The 19,136-nt window shown below is 46.6% G+C and overlaps 1 protein-coding gene across 1 annotated transcript in view; it reads left to right on the top strand.

The window, feature by feature from the left end:
- SPICE1 (spindle and centriole associated protein 1) overlaps positions 1 to 17,086 on the top strand; it is a 45,025-nt gene extending 27,939 nt beyond the window's left edge. The window contains 8 exon segments of the mRNA XM_077479647.1: positions 745 to 859; positions 5,877 to 6,038; positions 7,304 to 7,713; positions 9,113 to 9,281; positions 12,609 to 12,631; positions 12,633 to 12,712; positions 14,931 to 15,015; positions 16,879 to 17,086. Of these exon segments, the coding sequence (XP_077335773.1) occupies positions 745 to 859; positions 5,877 to 6,038; positions 7,304 to 7,713; positions 9,113 to 9,281; positions 12,609 to 12,631; positions 12,633 to 12,712; positions 14,931 to 15,015; positions 16,879 to 16,932 (1,098 nt within the window). The 3' untranslated portion in view covers positions 16,933 to 17,086.
- Positions 17,087 to 19,136: the final 2,050 nt, after the last annotated feature.

Below are 19,136 nucleotides of genomic sequence, written 5' to 3'. Positions count from 1 at the left end.
AACTATGTGATGGGGGACCCTGATGTAAGGGGGAACTATGTGATGGGGGACCCTGATGTAAGGGGGAACTATGTGTTGGGGACCCTGATGTAAGGGGGACTATGTGATGGGGACCCTGATGTAAGGGGGACTATGTGATGGGGACCCTGATGTAAGGGGGGGACTATGTGATGGGGACCTTGATGTAAGGGGGGACTATGTGATGGGGACCCTGATGTAAGGGGGGACTATGTGATGGGGACCCTGATGTAAGGGGGGACTATGTGATGGGGACCCTGATGTAAGGGGGGACTATGTGAATGGGACCCTGATGTAAGGGGGGACTATGTGATGGGGACCCTGATGTAAGGGGGGGCTCTCTGATAGGGACCCTGATGTAAGGGGTGACTATGTGAATGGGACCCTGATGTAATGTGATGGGGGTTCTGGTATAAAGGTAGTTCTTAGAGCATATTCATTTGTTTGAATTGTATTCATTCATTTATAAAAACCGATTTGTTTTGTGTCCTGTGAATATTTGTATATTATAAGCTGTGGCCCCTCATACTCAGAAGTTTTGAGCCCCCTGAGATGGAGGAAGGGGCGGAGTCCTCTGGCAGTGCCGGGGATTTCAGGAGGGAAGGTTTATATAGAGAAATATTATAGAACTTTGTGGCGGATCGGAATGAATTCTCTGCCAGCTGCAGAATGCATGAAAATCATTCCAAATTGCTTTGACTTTATTCTCTTGTCATTCCCTCCCAGCTCAGCCAGCAGGTGATGTCTGATCGCTCCCCGTCTCCCGCTGCCCAACCGGAGCAGAGAAGAACCTCGGCAAGTTCATTGTCTGGCCAATCGCTGAGTATGGCGGCTGAGCGCGGTGAGTTATTTCTATAGATCCCCCCTCCCCCCAATTCATTCCTACAGAATACAGAAAATGTTCCAAAGAATTGTACATACATATGGGTACGAGGAGCCGTAGGTGGGAGAGCTGAGCGCATACAACTTTCCAGTCTAGAGCCGCCTTTCCCAACATTGTTTTCTGTAGAGAGGAACCCCCCCTTGTCATAACTTTTAGGTGTTAGAGATCCCTCATAATTAACCACGAAAAGGATGTTACCCCCCCTTTCATGACCAGGCCATTTTTTTTTTTGCTCTTTGGCACTGCGCTACTTTAACTGACAATTGCGCGGTCATGTTACACTGTACACAGATTAAAGTTTTTTTATATCATTTTTTTCACACAAATAGAGCTTTATTTTGGTGATATTTGATCACCACTGGATTTTTTTTTTTTTTTTTTTTTTACCAGAAATTTTGAAAAAAAAAAAGACAACATTTTTTTTTGTTTATAAAACATATCCAATAAAATCAAATGTATTCATAAATTTAGGCCATAATAAAATTCTGCCATGTCTTTGGCAAAAACAATTTTAAAATAAGTGAATATTTTTGGTTTGTGTGAAAGTTATAGCATTTACAAACATGTATATTAGGGCTGTTACTGATTAAAATTTTCATGTTCGATTAATCAATTTTATATATATATATATATATATATATATATATATATATATATATATATATATATATATATATATATATATATATATAATATAATATAATTTTTTTTTGTTATTTATTTATTTTAATCGACTAATTTCAATTAATTATAACACATACAGATCCAACTACTTTTTAGCTGATCTCCTTGCATTGCAGCTCTGCATTAGTCAGTGGTAAATGTGGTATACACTATATACAATCAGCCGATGCTAGTTACTTTCCACAATCCATGACTTAACTTCACAGTCCACACAAATACGTTTTTAAATTCAAACTGTAGCACTGACGTAAGTAATTTTTTATTTTTTTTCCACAGTATGGGCACCAATAGGTGGCAGTGATGAGCACTGATCGATTTACACTAATAAGCAGCACTTCTAGGTGGCACTTGTGGGCATGGATAGGTTGCACTTGTGGGCACTGTTGGTTGGTATAAATGAGGCATAATTGCCTCTTCCTCTTAGGGACCGATATCCCTTTTAAGATAAGTTGGTGATCGGCTTTTTTTTTTTTTCTCTGCCGCTGTCAGCGCGAGGAGAAAAAAAAACGATCACTGAGCTTTTGTTTACATCATGTGATCAGCTGTCATTGGCTGGCGGCTGATCACATGGTAAGGAGCCGGGACCACCCGAGTCTCAGTGACTCGGTGATCACATCGCGATCTGCACGCGCCCTGTAGAGAGCGTGCACAGGGAAGGCCGTCATATGATGGCCTCCCGGAAATTCACATTCATTATTCAGCTATAGCGCAGATGTCAGGTAGTTAATGGCTGTGTGTTGAGTTATTTTGAGGGGACAGCAAATTTACACTGTTATACAAGCTGTACACTCACTACTTTACATTGTAGACAAGTGTCATTTCTTTAGTGTTGTCACATGAAAAATATTTACAGAAAAGTGAGGGGTGTACTCACTTTTGTGAGATACTGTATAATATATACCGTATATACTTGAGTATAGGCCAAGTTTTTTTCAGCACATTTTTTTTTATTTATTTATTTTTTTTGCGCTGAAAATGCCCACCTTCGGTTTATACTCAATTCAAGCACTTTTTTTCTGCAGCAGAAAATTACATTTTCTGAACCGACTTTGGGGCCCCGTGTCTCGAGGCCACTTGGTGCTTCCATTTTTTTTACACATTGCTTATTCACTGGAATAAGCAGCCATTTTTACTTAATGATACCGATTGATACCAATTCATTCATTGTGTTATGTTGTGATTAGCTATGATTGGCCCCTGTCTGTATCACGTGATCATACCGGGCCCCGGTATGACGGAAGGGGTTCGGTATGGAAGGTGCCCGGTATGACGGAAGGGGTTCGGTATGGAAGGTGCCCGGTATGACGGAAGGGGGTTGGTATGGAAGGTGCCCGGTATGACGGAAGGGGTTCGGTATGGAAGGTGCCCGGTATGACGGAAGGGGTTCGGTATGGAAGGTGCCCGGTATGACGGAAGGGGTTCGGTATGGAAGGTGCCCGGTATGACGGAAGGGGTTCGCTATGGAAGGTGCCCGGTATGACGGAAGGGGTTTGGAATGGAAGGTGCCCGGTATGACGGAAGGGGTTTGGTATGGAAGGTGCCCGGTATGACGGAAGGGGTTTGGAATGGAAGGTGCCCGGTATGACGGAAGGGGTTTGGTATGGAAGGTGCCCGGTATGACGGAAGGGGTTTGGTATGGAAGGTGCCCGGTATGACGGAAGGGGTTTGGTATGGAAGGTGCCGGGTATGACGGAAGGGGGTTGGTATGGAAGGTGCCCGGTATGACGGAAGGGGTTTGGTATGGAAGGTGCCCGGTATGACGGAAGGGGTTCGGTATGGAAGGTGCCCGGTATGACGGAAGGGGTTCGGTATGGAAGGTGCCCGGTATGACGGAAGGGGTTCGGTATGGAAGGGGCCCGGTATGACGGAAGGGGTTCGGTATGACGGAAGGGGTTCGGTATGGAAGGGGCCCGGTATGACGGAAGGGGTTCGTTATGGAAGGGGCCCCCCGGTTTGACGGAAGGGGCCCCGGTATGACGGAAGGGGTTCGCTATGGAAGGGGCCCCCCGGTATGATGGAAGGGGCCCCGGTATGGAAGGGGTTCAGTAGATATGTAATAGTGAGAGATCTCCTTTTTGCATTGTTTGCTGTCCCTTGCTGGGAGGATATTGCAGGTTTGCGGTGTTGGATCGTCTGTCTCACTCAGCTGAGTATTGATTTTGCTGACACTGGTAATGGGGCGGACACGTTCTGCGGCTTTAGCTTTCCATTAAAGTGCCGGCGGAGCTCCTTTTACTCGATACAGATGTGTCGGTGTGGAGTGCGATCGATGTGGAGGAAAGGTACGTTACTATGGCCTCCCTCCTCTCCATTGTGTCTGTATGTAATAAGCACATTCATTATTTTATTTTTTCATTTTATTTTTTTTATTGTTGTGTTTGTTAGAAACTGTCTCTAGAGCAGTGTTTTTTCATCTCCAGTCCTCAAGGCGCCCCAACAGGTCATGTTTCCAGGATTTCCCTCAGATGGAACGGCTGTTAGGAATTACTAAGGCAGTGGAACTGATCAATTCGCCTGTGCAAAATAATGGAGAGCCTGAAAACATGACCTGTTGGGGGCGCCATGAGGACTGGAGTTGAGAAACACTGATCTAAAGTAACGTAACAAATATTAACCACTTCCAATACCGCCCAACGTCATATGACGTCCTCGGCTCTCAGTGGTGATATCTGAATGATGGATGCGGGTGCAGGCATCATAATGATATTGTTTTTTTTGTTTTTTTTCAGCCAGCGATTCCCTACACCAGGGATCTGCAATTGGTGGACCTCCAGCTGTTGCAAAACTACAAGTCCCATCATGCCTCTGTCTCTGGGTGTCATGCTTGTGGCTGTCAGTCTTGCTATGCCTCATGGGAGTTGTAGTTCTGCAACAGCTGGAGCTCCACTAATTGCATATCCCTGCTCTACACCATAGATTGATCGTTCTTACCGGCAACAGGAGGGGACGTCCGTCTGTCCACCCATCACCCTCCGGTGCTTCTCCGGGCTCCCCTGTGCCACCCGGAGAAGGAATCCGCTGGCGCCGGAAGTAAGTCATAGAGAAAACCGAGGGACAGATGGTCTCCGGGAATCTCTATGACTCTCGGAAGGCCCGTGCATGGCGTTATGACGTCACCTCCAGGCCGCTATAAGTAAAAAAAAAAAAAAAAAAAAAAAAGTCGGGGACTGGCTAGAAAGCATCAGATCGTTAATTTTTTATTTTATTTTTTTTGATCTGATGCTTTCCAGCCTGGAGGAGAGATATGGGGTCTTATTGACCCTGCATCTCTCCATAAAGAGGACCTGTCATGCACTATTCATATTACAAGGGATGTTTAAATTCCTTGTAATAGGAAAAAATGTGATCACAAAAAATATTTTTTAAAGGGAAAGTGTAAAATGAAATGGAAAAAAATAAACAATAAAAAAAAAATTTTAATTAAAAAAAATTAAAGCACCCCTGTCCCCGTGAGCTAGCACACAGAAGAAAACGCATACGTAAGTTGCACCCGCATATGTAAACAACAATAAAACCACACGTGTGTGTTATCACTGCGAATCTTAGAGTGAGAGCAATAATTCTAGCACTAGACCTCCTCTGTAACTCTAAGCATGGAACCTGTAAGAAAATGAATTTAAAGCGTTGGCTGTGGAGATTTTTTTTTTTTTTTTAAATAACGACGTTTGGTGCCATTCCCCAAGTGTGCACAATTTTAAAGTGTGACATGTTGGGTATCTATTTACTCAGCTTAACTTCATCTGTCACATTATACAAAAAAAATGGGCTAACTTTTACTGGTGTTTTTTTTATTTTTTTATTTTTTTTTTAAATATTTATTTTAATTCATCATTTTTTATTTTTTACCAAAAAATAGCGTTTGAGAAATTACTGCGCAAATACTGCGTGATATAAAACGTTTTAACAACCACCATTTTATTCCCCAGGGTGTCTGCTAAAAAATATGTATAATGTTTGGGGGCTCTAAGTAATTTTCTAGCAAAAAAATTTTTTTTACATGGAGTGGAGTGCTGGAATTTGCACGGTATAGAAGTGGTTAAAAAAGAAAAATCAATACATTTCTTTTTAAAGCCAGGATTGTTAAGTTGAGGCTTCTTCATGTCGTTTTTATTATTGTTACTTTTTTTTCTTTTTTCTTTCTTTAATTAAAACCTTTACTTTTTATTTTTTTATTTTTATTTTTTTATTTAGTCCTTAAAAAGTCTTTAAAGGACTAAATAGATTTAAAAAACTTCTTTTTTTTTTTTTTTTTTTATGATGCACCTTATAGTCTCCTAATACTTTTTCATAGGACTGCAAGATGTGGAGGAAGAAAAGAAGATGCTGGCTCCCCCTAGAGGCAAACCTGTAGAACACAGCGTGGATGTGGGCGGTCTGCTTGGTTTTCAGCCGGCCATCTTGTTGTCTCCCCCCCGGCAGAGAACCCGGAAGGAGTACGAAGAGCAGTTGTCATGTATGTACCCGGTGTATGACCAATCCGAATAAATACATCTATTTACACATGGGTAGATCTAAGGTAGTGGCAGTGGTATTCAGTCTACAGTGGGGGTCTCCAAATTTCCTAAACAAAGGGCCAGTTTGTTGTCCTTAAGACTTTAGGAGGGACAGACTGTGGTCAGCGGGAGCAGAAAATGTCCCAGTGTCAGTGAGAGTAAGACTGGGCGGTGGTAGGGGTAGGAAAAATAGCATCCTGTGCTCAGTAGGAGGAGGAATAGTGCCGCATCATTGGTGTCAATTGGAAGAGTATTGCCCCATCATTGGGAGGAATAGTGCCCCATCATTGGTGTCAGTGGCAGGAATAGTGCCCCATCATTTGTGTCAGTGGCAGGAATAGTGCCTCATCATTGGTGTCAGTGGGAGGAATAGTGCCCCATCATTGGTGTCAGTGGGAGGAATAGTGCCCCATCATTGGTGTCAGTGGGAGGAATAATGCCCCATCGTTGGTGTCGGTGGCAGGAATAGTGCCCCATCGTTGGTATCAGTGGCAGGAATAGTGCCCCATCGTTGGTGTCAGTGGCAGGAATAGTGCCCCATCATTGGTGTCAGTGGGAGGAATAGTGCCCCATCATTGGTGTCAGTGGGAGGAATAGTGCCCCATCATTGGTGTCAGTGGGAGGAATAGTGCCCCATCATTGGTGTCAGTGGGAGGAATAGTGCCCCATCATTGGTGTCAGTGGGCGGAATAGTGCCCCATCATTGGTGTCAGTGGGCGGAATAGTGCCCCATCATTGGTGTCAGTGGGAGGAATAGTGCCCCATCATTGGTGTCGGTGGGAGGAATAGTGCCCCATCATTGGTGTCAGTGGGAGGAATAGTGCCCCATCATTGGTGTCAGTGGGAGGAATAATGCCCCATCATTGGTGTCAGTGGCAGGAATAGTGCCCCATCACTGGTGTCAGTGGGAGGAATAGTGCCCCATCACTGGTGTCAGTGGGAGGAATAGTGCCCCATTGTGAAAGGTAAAAACCATTGACTTCAGCACAAAATTGGGTTCCATTCATTTCAATGCAAAAACATTAAATTAAACTTTTTTTTATTTTATTTTTTTAAACTGTCCATTCTGGTTTTCAGCCAAGTGCATCCTGAATTTTCAGTTTCGGGGATTTTGATTTCAGTGCACCGCTATAAGGAATGTAATGAAAACCTCGGTGTCCTTAAACATGAAAAATGTCTAAATGAAGAAACGATAATTCCTTCTTCTTCTTTCCTTTTCTCACAGTACAGAATGCAGCTCTGAGATCTTCTACAGGGAATGTGATAGAGCGCCCCCTATCTAAAGACATCGCAGAGACCCGCAGCACTGACCCTTCTCCCGCGGAGCAGAGAACAGGAATGCCCCAGGATCCCGGGAGGAAAGGGCAGAGTTCAGCCTCTGTTACCTCTTCTCAGTCCTCCCACCCATCCCCCAGGGACCTCCAGGATGATGAATATCATAGAGAGCAGCAGTCGGGGACAGACGACACCTCCCTGTGTAATGACAGCATCGCAGCCCGTATGGCAGAAATGACTTTCCAGAATAATGTTTTAAAAGCTCGGCTAAAACAGTTTGGCTGTAATACGGCTTTTAGCCCCGGCCTGGTAAAGCCTGCCGATAGTGGAACCACCACCCAGAGCAGTGCCGACACTAAGGTAAGACACTGACACCTAGTGGTCACAGCAGAGTATTACCTAACCTGTCATAAAAGAAAGCTTACAGGAACCCTGTCCCCAACCTAAAATATGTAAAAGCACAGAAAAAAAATGGTAAATGGTAGCAATGTTTTCCCTTAACATCAGGAGTATTGAATTCAAATTCATGGAGGTCCGATCAGTAAAACTTTATTCTAGAAGCGGTTTTAATCAAATGTCTCAGATCCTTTCCATCACCGCTCCCTCCATCCGTTTCCCCTTCACATTAATGTCCACTGCCCCATTCACATCAACCCCCCCTCCCTACAGCACTGACCCCTCTTTACATAAACCCCCCCCCCCCCCCCCCCACAGCACTGACCCCTCTTTACATAAACTCCCCCCCCCCCCCCCCCCCACAGCACTGACCCCTCTTTACATAAACTCCCCCCCCTCTACAGCACTGACCCCTCTTTACATAACCCCCCCCTACAGCACTGACCCCTCTTTACCTCCCGCTCTCCATTTATTGCTGTGCCCTTCCCCCCCACTCTCCGTTCATTGCTGTGCCCTTCCCCCCGCTCTCCGTTCATTGCTGTGCCCTGCCCCCCGCTCTCCGTTCATTGCTGTGCCCTGCCCCCCGCTCTCCATTCATTGCTGTGCTCTTCCCCCCGCTCTCCATTCATTGCTGTGCCCTGCCCCCCGCTCTCCATTCATTGCTGTGCCCTGCCCCCCGCTCTCCATTCATTGCTGTACCCTGCCCCCCGCTCTCCATTCATTGCTGTGCCCTGCCCCCCGCTCTCCATTCATTGCTGTGCCCTGCCCCCCGCTCTCCATTCATTGCTGTACCCTGCCCCCCGCTCTCCATTCATTGCTGTGCCCTGCCCCCCGCTCTCCATTCATTGCTGTGCCCTGCCCCCCGCTCTCCATTCATTGCTGTGCCCTGCCCCCCGCTCTCCATTCATTGCTGTACCCTTCCCCCCGCACTCTATTCATTGCTGTACCCTTCCCCCCGCTCTCCATTCATTGCTGTGCTCTTTCCCCCCCGCTCTCCATTCATTGCTGTGCCCTTCCCCCCCGCTCTCCGTTCATTGCTGTGCCCCGCTCCCCGTTCATTGCTATCCCCCGCCTCCCGCTCTCCGCTCTACCTTGAGAATGTTAGTGGCGAAGGCCAGGGTTAAAGGATCTGTTTTTATAAATCGTGACTGCGGGTCCGGATGGGACAGTGCCTCGGTCTGGATCCAGACCACCGTCCACCTTTTAGTGATGCTTTACATTCATTATTTCTATTGACCTTTCTTGGTAGAATGATCTCCGCACAACGACTGTATGTTTTCCTCGGGCTCATAGTAATGAAATTCTTGTGTAAACACAAAACAAGACGATGGAAATGTAATTCTCTTTCAATTCTTCCCAACAGGGCGTGTCTCTGGTACAGACCCCCAAGACTCTAGAGCAGAGGATCACCGAGCTAAACCGGCAGAGCGCCGAGGCGCGAAATAAACTCCTGAGCCTGATTGAGCAGCAAAAACAAAGCGCCGTCGTCTCTCCAGCCATTTCCCCCATTACACCTCAGAATGAGGACTCGGGTGAGAGGCCAGGATGTTTTTTCCCACTGTGTGAATTCAATATAGGATATCCTCTTTATAAATCTGACCTCCGGCCTTCCCTTCAGTCTTACACAGTTGTACCGATTTCCTCTCCTGAACTGAAATGGCTTCTTCTGGTTTCACCGCACACTGTGAGCTTCTCACCATGTGCATTAAAAAGCTGCAGTGATCTAGGGCCCACTTCATTTGCTGGTTGGAGGATGTCCAGCATCATCTTTCACTGCACACTGCGAGCTTCTCTTTGTAGCCAGCCTCACCCTACAAAACTGAGATTGAATGAAGTGTGCTGTGGGTAATATTTCTATTGAGCTTTCAGTCGGAATCCTTGTCTTGAGCTCCGAAAGTCAAAATTTATAGTTGAAGCTGATTGGTCGAAATGGGCAGCAAACACGGGATGTTTTTTTTTTTTTTTTTTTCTCCCCCCAACAGGGCACATTTCATGAATGATCCCTCAGGGGTCTCAAACTGGTGGCCCTCCAGCTGTTACAGAACTACAAGTCCCATGAGGCTGACAGTTACAAGCATGACTTCCACAGGCAGAGGCATGATGGGATTTGTAGTTTCGGAACAGCTGGAGGGCCGCCAGTTTGAAACCCCCCTGCCTTATACAGTATCTGTGGGCACTATCTGACCTCTACAGAGGACAGGTTGCCCAGGATTGGTTGCCCTGAGAGGTTGCTGCTGTTCCCCTGACATAAAGCTGCTCCCAGAGCTGTATGCACAGTTTATTAAAGCAGACCTCTGACCAATTTTTTTTTTTTTTTCGGCCCAGCCTACCTGAAGGTGGTATCTGCAAGTTTTACATACTCTCCCATCCAGTGGATCCAGTGTTGTCCCGCTGAGATCTGCTCACCTCATAGAGCGGCCCACCGGCTCTTCCGGGTTCAGTCGGTGGGCCTCTCGATAACACGCCAACAGGCCAGCCCCTTGTTCCTTTCTTAAATCAAAGGCTAGCCCCCCCCGGGATATGTGACGTGCATGGGGAGGCGGAAAAAAATAACATGCTCGGCCCTGTTCCCCCACTGGATTTGCCTAACAGCGGGAGGAGCCAACGGCTCCCACTGCTCTCAGCCAAGCCTGTGAGAGAGAGGAGAGAAGACCTGCAGATGAGTACAGCTGGATCAATACAGGACTCGGGGAAGTATTTTTATTTTATTTTTATTTTTTCCTTCATGCATAGAATATATTAACCGCTTCAGCCCTGGAAGATTTGGCTGCTGAATGACCAGGCCATTTTTTTGCGATGCGGCACTGCGTCGCTTTAACTGACAATTGCGCGCTCGTGTGACATTGCACCCAAACAAAATTGACGTCCTTTTTTTTTTCTTTTGTTGGTATTTGATCACCTCTGCGGTTTTAATTTTTTGTGCTTTAAAAAAAAAAAGGGGCTACAATTTTGAAAAAAAACAATATTGTACTTTTTGCTATAATAAATATCCCAATTTTAAAAAAAAAATATTTTTTTTTCCCTCAGTTTTAGGCAGATATGTATTCTTCTACATATTTGTGGTAATAAAAATATTTGTAATAAGCGTATATTGATTGGTTTGCGCAAAGTAATCGCGTCTACAAAATAGGGGCAAGATTTATGGCATTTTTATTTATTTATTTTTTTACTAGTAATGGTGATGTTCATCAATTTTTTTATTTTTATTTTTTTATCGGGACTTCAACATTATTGGGGACAGATCGAATACTTTTGACACATTTTTGGGACCATTGCCATTTATACAGCGATCAGCGTTATAAAAATGCACTGATTAGTGTGTCAGTGGCAGGGAAGGAGTTAACACTAGAGGGTGATCAAGGGGTTAAATGTGTTACCTAGGGAGTGATTATAACTGGGGGGGGGGGGGGGGGGGGAGATGGGACTGCCTGGGTGAGGAGAGCGGTCGTTGTTCATACTTGGTATGAACAACAGGTCGCTCTCCTCACCCCTGACTGCATGGGGATCTGTCTATTTGCATTCACAGATCTCCGTTCTGTCTCTGTGTGGAGTGATCGCGGGTGCCTGGCGGTCATCGCGACCGCCGGGCACTCGCATGGGCTCCGGCGTCGCATGTGCGCCCCCTAATGGTCAAAAGGCAAGCCAACGTATATCTGACGGGTTGCCCAGGAAAGCCAACCTGCTGCAGTATAACTGCTGCAGCTGGTCGGAAGGGGCTAAAGGGGCTGTATTGTATGCATTGATCTGAAAAACCTATTGTAGTGCACCAGCCCCCCCCCCCCCCCCCCTCGTTTTACTCACCTGAGCATGTTCGTTCCCTAGCTGGAGATGTGCACACCCTCTCGACTCGGCTCTTGATTGGATAGATTGATAGCAGCGCAGCCATTGGCTCCCACTGCTGTCAATCAAATCCAATGACGCTGTGGGGGGGGGTTGCCGAGTCCTGCTCCTGCATCCATAGACACAGACAGCAGGACACGGAAGCATGCTCGCACCGGTGCCCTGAAGGAGAGCGCTTCTCCGACGGGTCACTCAAAGCGGGGAGGAGCCAGGAGCGCCGCAAAGGGACCCCAGAAGAGGAGGCTCGGGCCACTCTGTGCAAAACCAACTGCACAGAGGAGGTAAGTACGACATGTTTGTAACTTGAAAAGAAAAAAAAGGGAACCTTTAGTGTCCCTTTTAAGTTAAAAAAACCTTCTGACTTTAGAACTACTTTGAATGTTATATGTTGGGGACTTCTAGCTATACACGATCTGTGCTGTTCTCCAACTGACGTTTTTTATCAAAGGCTGCACTTTATTGATGTCGGCATGAATAAAACTTTATTGTTCTGGACAAAGCATACAGAGGGCCTGCTCAGACCCTCCGCACTCTGACGCGTGTCACCCAAACAGGGATTGGAGGTCTACCAGTAAGCTCTGTTTTGGGTGAGTTGCCTCTAGAGCAGCGATTCTCAACCAGGGTTCCTCCAGAGGTTGTAGGGGTTCCTTCAGCATTGAGCAATTTCTGCCTCTCAGATAAGTTCCCACCGACACCATTGATCTTTTTAGCTATCTGTAAGGACCATTCTTCCACTGACCATCACACTAATGTATCATGAGTTGTAGATTTCTCATTTTTAGCAGGTTCCACCCGAGACCGGAGAACTATTTCAAGGGTTCCTCTGAGTTGAAAAGGTTGAGAAAAGCTGATCTAGAGTAAGCAGGGTCTGGACGGACCTTCTGTATTCTTTGAAATAGTTGACATTCATACGGATCTCTTTGCCTTCGGAGCAGGGAGGAATGCCATTTGACCAGCGCCTGTGTCCATAGATGCGGCAATCTTTTGATTTTTTACTTTATTTATTTTTTTATTTACAGGAAAAAGAGAACTCATTGAGGCTTGTGATCCCCATGCCTCGTTTTACCGATTCCTCCATGGAAGAGACCCCGTCCCCGGATAGCAGGAGCAGCAGCGGACACAGGTAGGATTGTTCCTGCCAACCAGATAAAAATAGCTGATCAGTCTGGGAGTGCAGTGACTGGGAAATGGGAGAGGGAGAGTCGGGGTAAGGTGATGGACACCGGCATTCCCGGGACAGATATCTAGGTTAGGAATTGGGGTTGGTGCCCTTGAGAGAATTAATTGCGGGTTAGGGAATGGTGGCACAGGTTAGGAAAACGTACGCTACACATTAACCTGCACTGCTGTCCGGTTAGCCTTCAAGAACTCCAGCTTTTCCTCCCCAAACAGATGCATTGTGCATATAAATGAATTGCAATCCCACTGTCTGTTTTGAGTAACTTACCTCCTTTTATAAAGCAGTTTTCTGTGTCTGTGATGTCACTCCCTCCTCCTGGCTGAACTTCAAAGTTCTCTGACTTCTTGTTTCCTTCCTTTTTCCAGTCATAATACTACATGTCCCATGATCCTTTGAGCCTCTGTAGCTTCAGGAAGGTCTATGGAGTCACATGTAGCAGTCTGGGAGTTGATGTGGCGGGTCCTAGGGTTACTGCGGGGGTTTCTGGGCCTTCATGTGGGCGGTGAAAGGTGTCACGCCTTCTCCTGTGTCATTCCTGTCTTGCAGCATAGCAAAGAATAATGGCTTACAGAGGAAGGGCTATGGGAGGTTATTATAAAGGTGTTTCCTTTATATGAATCACTTTACATAAAGCTGGTCTCTTGGAGGGCGGGATCTGAGGGGCAGGGCTTTGAGAGGGCGGGATCTGAGAGGGCGGGACTCTCCCCTGTTCACACTGGTCAGCATATATAACTGGGTAGGACTGAATTCCAATTGTGATCCATTCAATCCCACCCAGCAGCAGCACCGCTAGCTTTCAGAACAGGCTGTGTATGAAGGGGTTTCCTTCTTGAATAATGCTGTGATCTGGGAAGCGGGACTTGGGAGGTTTGGACTCTTCCTGTAGGTGTGACTGTGCGGGATTGTTGGGATGTATTCAATCCCTCCCGCCATTAGAGCTGTGGAAGGAGTTACGTAATTTGCAGACTCTGAAAGCCTACAAAGGGGAGTGTACAGACTCTAGCTGCTGCCAGGATGTATGCTCGGATAAGGGTCTGGTATGGATTGGGGTGGGGGGGGGGGGGGGCATGCCGTGTTTTTGTTTTTTTTCTATTGCTGGCAATGGTTTTATGCAGCATGCAAAATCAATTGAAATCAAATTTTTTTTTTGGTTTATATATGTCTCTTGCTGCAGCAGGTTCTATACATGTACCGATGCGCTGCTTTACAGACAGACTAAAGGGACCCCCTCCAGGCACTATATTTAACCATTTGCTGCCTGTCCATCGTCAAATAGCGGCTGGGCGGTGCGGCTCTTGTTCTGGGTGCACATCATATGACAGCTTCCCGGAATGAACGCTCCTGCGTGCCCCCGGGGGCGCACCGTGTTGTTATTACACAGCTTGACCCCAATCTGTGTAAAGAGCTGCGGCTCTTTAACCATGTGATCGGCTGTGTCCAATCACAGCCGGTCACATGTAAACACGGAGATGCTGGTAATCAGTGCTTCTCGCCTCACACTGATAGTGTGAGGAGAGGAGAGCCGATCAGTGGCAACTCTTCACAAGGGACAACTAGGTATGTAATCGGGGCACTGATCATCAGTGCCCTGATTACAATTAAGTGCCCACCAGTGTCAGCAATCAGTGCCCACAATTGCCACCAATCTGTGCCCACAAGTGGCAACAATCAGTGGCCATTAGTGCTGGCTATCAGTGCTGCCTATCTGTGCCATCCATCAGTGCCACCTATCAGTGCCCATAAGTGCGGCATATTTGTGCCTCATCAGTGCCCATAGGTGCCGCCTCATCAGTGCCCATAGGTGCCGCCTCATCAGTGCCCATAGTGCCGCCTCATCAGTGCCCATAGGTGCCGCCTCATCAGTGCCCATAGGTGCCGCCTCATCAGTGCCCATAGGTGCCGCCTCATCAGTGCCCATAGGTGCCGCCTCATCAGTGCCCATAGGTGCCGCCTCATTACTGCCCATAGGTGCCGCCTCATTACTGCCCATCGGTGCCGCCTCATCAGCGCCCATCACTGAAGGAGAAAAATTACTTATTTGAAAAATTTACTGACAAAAACTAAGAAAAACTTCAGGACTGTCACAAAGGTTGTTGGTAACTTCCTGTCTGACCCTTTTTTTTTTTTTTTTTTTTTTTTTTTGTATTTCCGCGCTCTATAGGTCCAGTGCCTCTCGCAGGTCCGGGTCATCACTAAGCAGTGTGTACAGGGAGGTGAGAGGCATGGGGAATGCACCATGGACAAAGGTATGATGGGTCATTTAATGACACTTCTTTGTAAATACCAATAACAGGCAGAACTAGGAGGACACTGAGTACAGATTAACTTAAAGGATATGTAAACGTTTGTTTTATATATAAAAAAAATGTCATACTTGACTCCTCTGTGCAGTTGGTTTTGCACAGAGGGGCCTCGATCCTTCTCTTCTAGGGTCCCTCAGCGGCGCTCCTGGCTCCTCCTCTTCTTGAGTGCCCCATTGGAAAAAGCGCTCTCCCTTCGGGGGTCACCCGTACGGGCACGCTCTCGTGTCCTGCTGCTGCGTCTATTGACACAGACAGCAGGACTCGGCCCCGCCCCCCCCGGCTCCTGCATTATTGGATTTGATTGACAGCGGGAGCCAATGGCTGTGCTGCTATTAATCAATTAGGACCTGAGACATCGGCTGGAGCGGGTGTGCTCTTCCCAGGCGCAGAAGCGATCGGGCTCAGGTAAGTAAAAGGGGGGCTCTGGGGGCTGGTACACTACAAGAGGTCTTTTTTCCACTCAATGCATTGAGGTGAAAAACCGCGAGGGTTTACAACCCCTTTAACCACTTGACCCCGCCCCCCCCCGGGCCTTTTCTGGCACTTTTTGTTTACGTGTGACAATCTGTATTTTTTGCTAGAAAAATTCTTAAATTCTTAGAACCCCCCCAAACATTATATATTTTTTTTAAATGGAGGCCCTAGAGAATAAATTGGTAGGTTTTGCAATTTTTTTGTCACACGGTGACACATGGAAGCAGCGGTTTAGGCAGGCCATAGATTATGCAATTTTCTTTCCTTCAACCAGGGGTTAAAGGAAAGAAAATTGCTTGATTTCCCCAGTGTCGGTGGGGGAATCCCTCCGGCTGCGCTATTGTATTCTGAGTTCAGACAGTGGAAGGTTTCCCCGCTGGCAGAACAGAATCATCAATTCTGGTGGCTATAGCCTCTGGCAGTGATCACAAAAAAAAAAAGCCTGACAGACTGGTTGTCCTGAAATTCATTGATTAGATCAATTAGTGTGTGTGTGTGTGTGTGTGTGTGTGTGTGTAAAACTGGAAACGCGCAAAAATAAATAAATGCATAGGTGTGAACCAGGCCTTTCTAAATCCCAATGCAGAAGTGTAACTAGAACCTTCATGGCCCAAGTGCAAAAAAAACATAAAGGGACCCCTGGTTGAATCCCCTCTATTTTGGGTTGGGGGATCGGTTCCTCTATGTGCCACCCCTCTTATCCAGGTGTATGGGGGGGCTGCAAGGGAGTATAGGGCCTGGTCGCAATTGGGACCCCTGCCACCCCTGTACCTACACCCCTGTCCCAATGGCTGCAGGTAACCGTTACTTTGAGGAGTGGTTCAAAAAACAAGGACCGGGCTGTTCCCAGATACCAGAATTGCACTCGGCATAAAGGGGTTTCCCAACAGTATATCATATGACAAGCAGACCTGCCCATAGGCACTGTGAAAAGCCTGCTGACTCTGGTTATGGTAGAATATTTAAATCCAAGTGCAGCACAACTCCAATACTTCCTGCTTATTGTTAGTAGCTTATACATAGATTTTACTTCTGGGCAAAGTGCATATTTGTTTAGTATCTTCAGGTTGTTGTTGAACTACAAGCACCCGCCATACCTGCTAATATCTCTGTTTCTCTCTTACCCCAATCTTTTATTTGCACCCCCTTTCCTTCAACCCCCCCCCCCCCACCCGCGCTGTTCTTTGTTCCCTGTTGTCTCTCTACCATCACCCCTGGCATCTCTCTGCCTACCTCTTTATCCGCCTGCACCCCCGTTACCCATCTCTGCTACCCAACATCCCCCCCCCCTAAAATCTCGCCCCTTTGTCTCCGCTGTATCTCCCCTCACAGGTTGGAAGGCAGAAGGAAGAAGGCTGGTTTGCCCTGACTACCCATGTTTCCTAAATGCCAAGTTATTCATAATCCTATTTGATCAGTGTTCCGAGATTTATTTTTTTTTCTTTTTTTTTCTTGTCTTTTTTTTTTTTTTTTTATATATTTCTATGTTTAACTTATTTGCCACCTATTCAATAAAAATTGTTTTTTTTTGTAAATTTTATGTTTTTTGTTTTGCGTTTTATTTAAAGACTGTGGAAGCGTTGTCCAAAACTAGCAGAGCCGGACTAGTCTTTGATCAGCTGATCTTTTCTCTATTACTGACTTACCATTCCTAGTTCTTCACTGTCTCTGTGTGGCGGTGGCCATCTTGGTAGAGGCTGGAATTTTAATTCCTGAAAAATTGCCCCCCAATAACTGCTGGGGGAATATGTATTAACCACTTAAGGACCGAGCCTCTTTTTTAGATGTGTTGTTTACAAGTTAAAAACTGTTTTGTTTTTTTTTTTTGCTAGAAAATGACTTAGAACCCCCAAACATACTTTTTTTTTTTTTTTTTTTTTTTTATAACATCCTAGAGAATAAAATGGCGGTCGTTGCAATACTTTTTGTCACACCATATTTGTGCAGAGGTCTTGCAAGTGCACTTTTTTTGGAAAAAAATACACTTTTTTTTGAATAAAAAAAATAAGACAACAGTAAAGTTAGCCCAATTTCTTTTTTTTCTTTTTTTATATTGTGAAAGATAATGTTACGCCGAGTAAATTGATACTCAACATGTCACGCTTCAAAATTGCGCCAGCTGGTGGAATGGCTACAAACTTTTACCCTTAAAAATCTCCATAGACTATGTTTAAGAAAACTCTACAGGTTGCATGTTTTGAGTTACAGAGGAGGTCTAAAGCTAGAATTATCGCTCTCACTCTACCAATTGGGGCGCTACTCACATATGCTTTCGCTTGGCAGGACAGGGTGCGTTTTTTAAATATTTATTTTTTATTATTATTTTTTATTTTTACTTTTATTTTTTATTTTTTTAAACAGTGTAACTTTTATTCCTATTGCAAGGAATGTAAACATCCCTTGTAATAGAAAAAAAGCATGACAGGAGGACATCTTAAATATGAGATCTGGGGCCAAAAAGACCTCACATCTCATATTTACACTAAAATCCGATAAAAAAAATGGCCCTTTTAAGAGCTATGGGCGGATGTGACGGTTTGATGTCGCTTCCGCCCTGCAATGTCATGGAGATGGGTGACACAGAGAGGACCGGATCACCTCCGCCTCTGTCGACGGCTCCGGTAAGTGGCTCTCTGGAGCGTGAGGGTGGGGGCCCTTCCCGCTGACAATTTAAAAGTGATCTTGCGGTGAATCGGCTACAGAGACCACTTTTATCTTGTAGCGGGCCACCGGCCGGGGTTGTATAGCCTCTTAGCCAGTGCCTCTCCCCCATCGCCCACAGGCTTGGAGCGAAGAGCATTTCAGAAGGGACAGTCGGCCGCCCTGGCCCGCCCCGCTCCACCTCCCTCCTGCCGCTCGCCCTGCCACTCCTCCTCGACCCTCGCACAGGCTTGCAGAGATGAGCATTTCAGGTGGAGCAGTCGGCCGCCTGGCCCGCCCGGCCCGCCCCTCTCCACCTCCCGCCTGCCGCTCGTCCCTGCCCCTCGCATAGGCTTGCACAGGGGAGCATTTCAGAGGGAGGAGTCCGTCGCTTGGGACGACCCCTCTCCACCTTCCTCCTGTTGCACATCTAAGTGGGGCGGTGCATGTCAGCAAGTGGGCAGGCTCAAACCCTCTCGGTCCGCCTGCTGTGTTAAGATGATATCTGACCCCCTGGCTGCAGGAGAAAGGTAACCGTACAGTATGTCAGTGTGCTGTGATAGAAAGCAGCACATGAGGTGTTGAAGACTGGAATTTAACAAGATGCATGCTGGGAGGAAAGGTTAATTGGAGGCATAGGTCTGAATCATACTTATGCCTCCAATTCCACCCTTCTAATCTATCATACTAATGCCTCAAAATCCAATGCATTGAAGCTGCCTTGCTGGGCACTGATGGGCTGCCTTGCTGGGCACTGATGGGCTGCCTTGCTGGCCATTGGTGAGGCTGCCTTGCTGGCCATTGGTGAGGCTGCCTTGCTGGCCATTGGTGAGGCTGCCTTGCTGGCCATTGGTGAGGCTGCCTTGCTGGCCATTGGTGAGGCTGCCTTGCTGGCCATTGGTGAGGCTGCCTTGCTGGCCATTGGTGAGGCTGCGTTGATGGCCATTGGT

The sequence above is a fragment of the Lithobates pipiens genome, unplaced genomic scaffold (genome assembly GCF_037356315.1).
Source record: "Lithobates pipiens isolate NorthernLeopardFrog02 unplaced genomic scaffold, aLitPip1_a1.2 Scaffold_16, whole genome shotgun sequence".
Taxonomy (NCBI): domain Eukaryota; kingdom Metazoa; phylum Chordata; class Amphibia; order Anura; family Ranidae; genus Lithobates; species Lithobates pipiens.
This window is presented reverse-complemented; position numbering and strand designations above follow the sequence as displayed.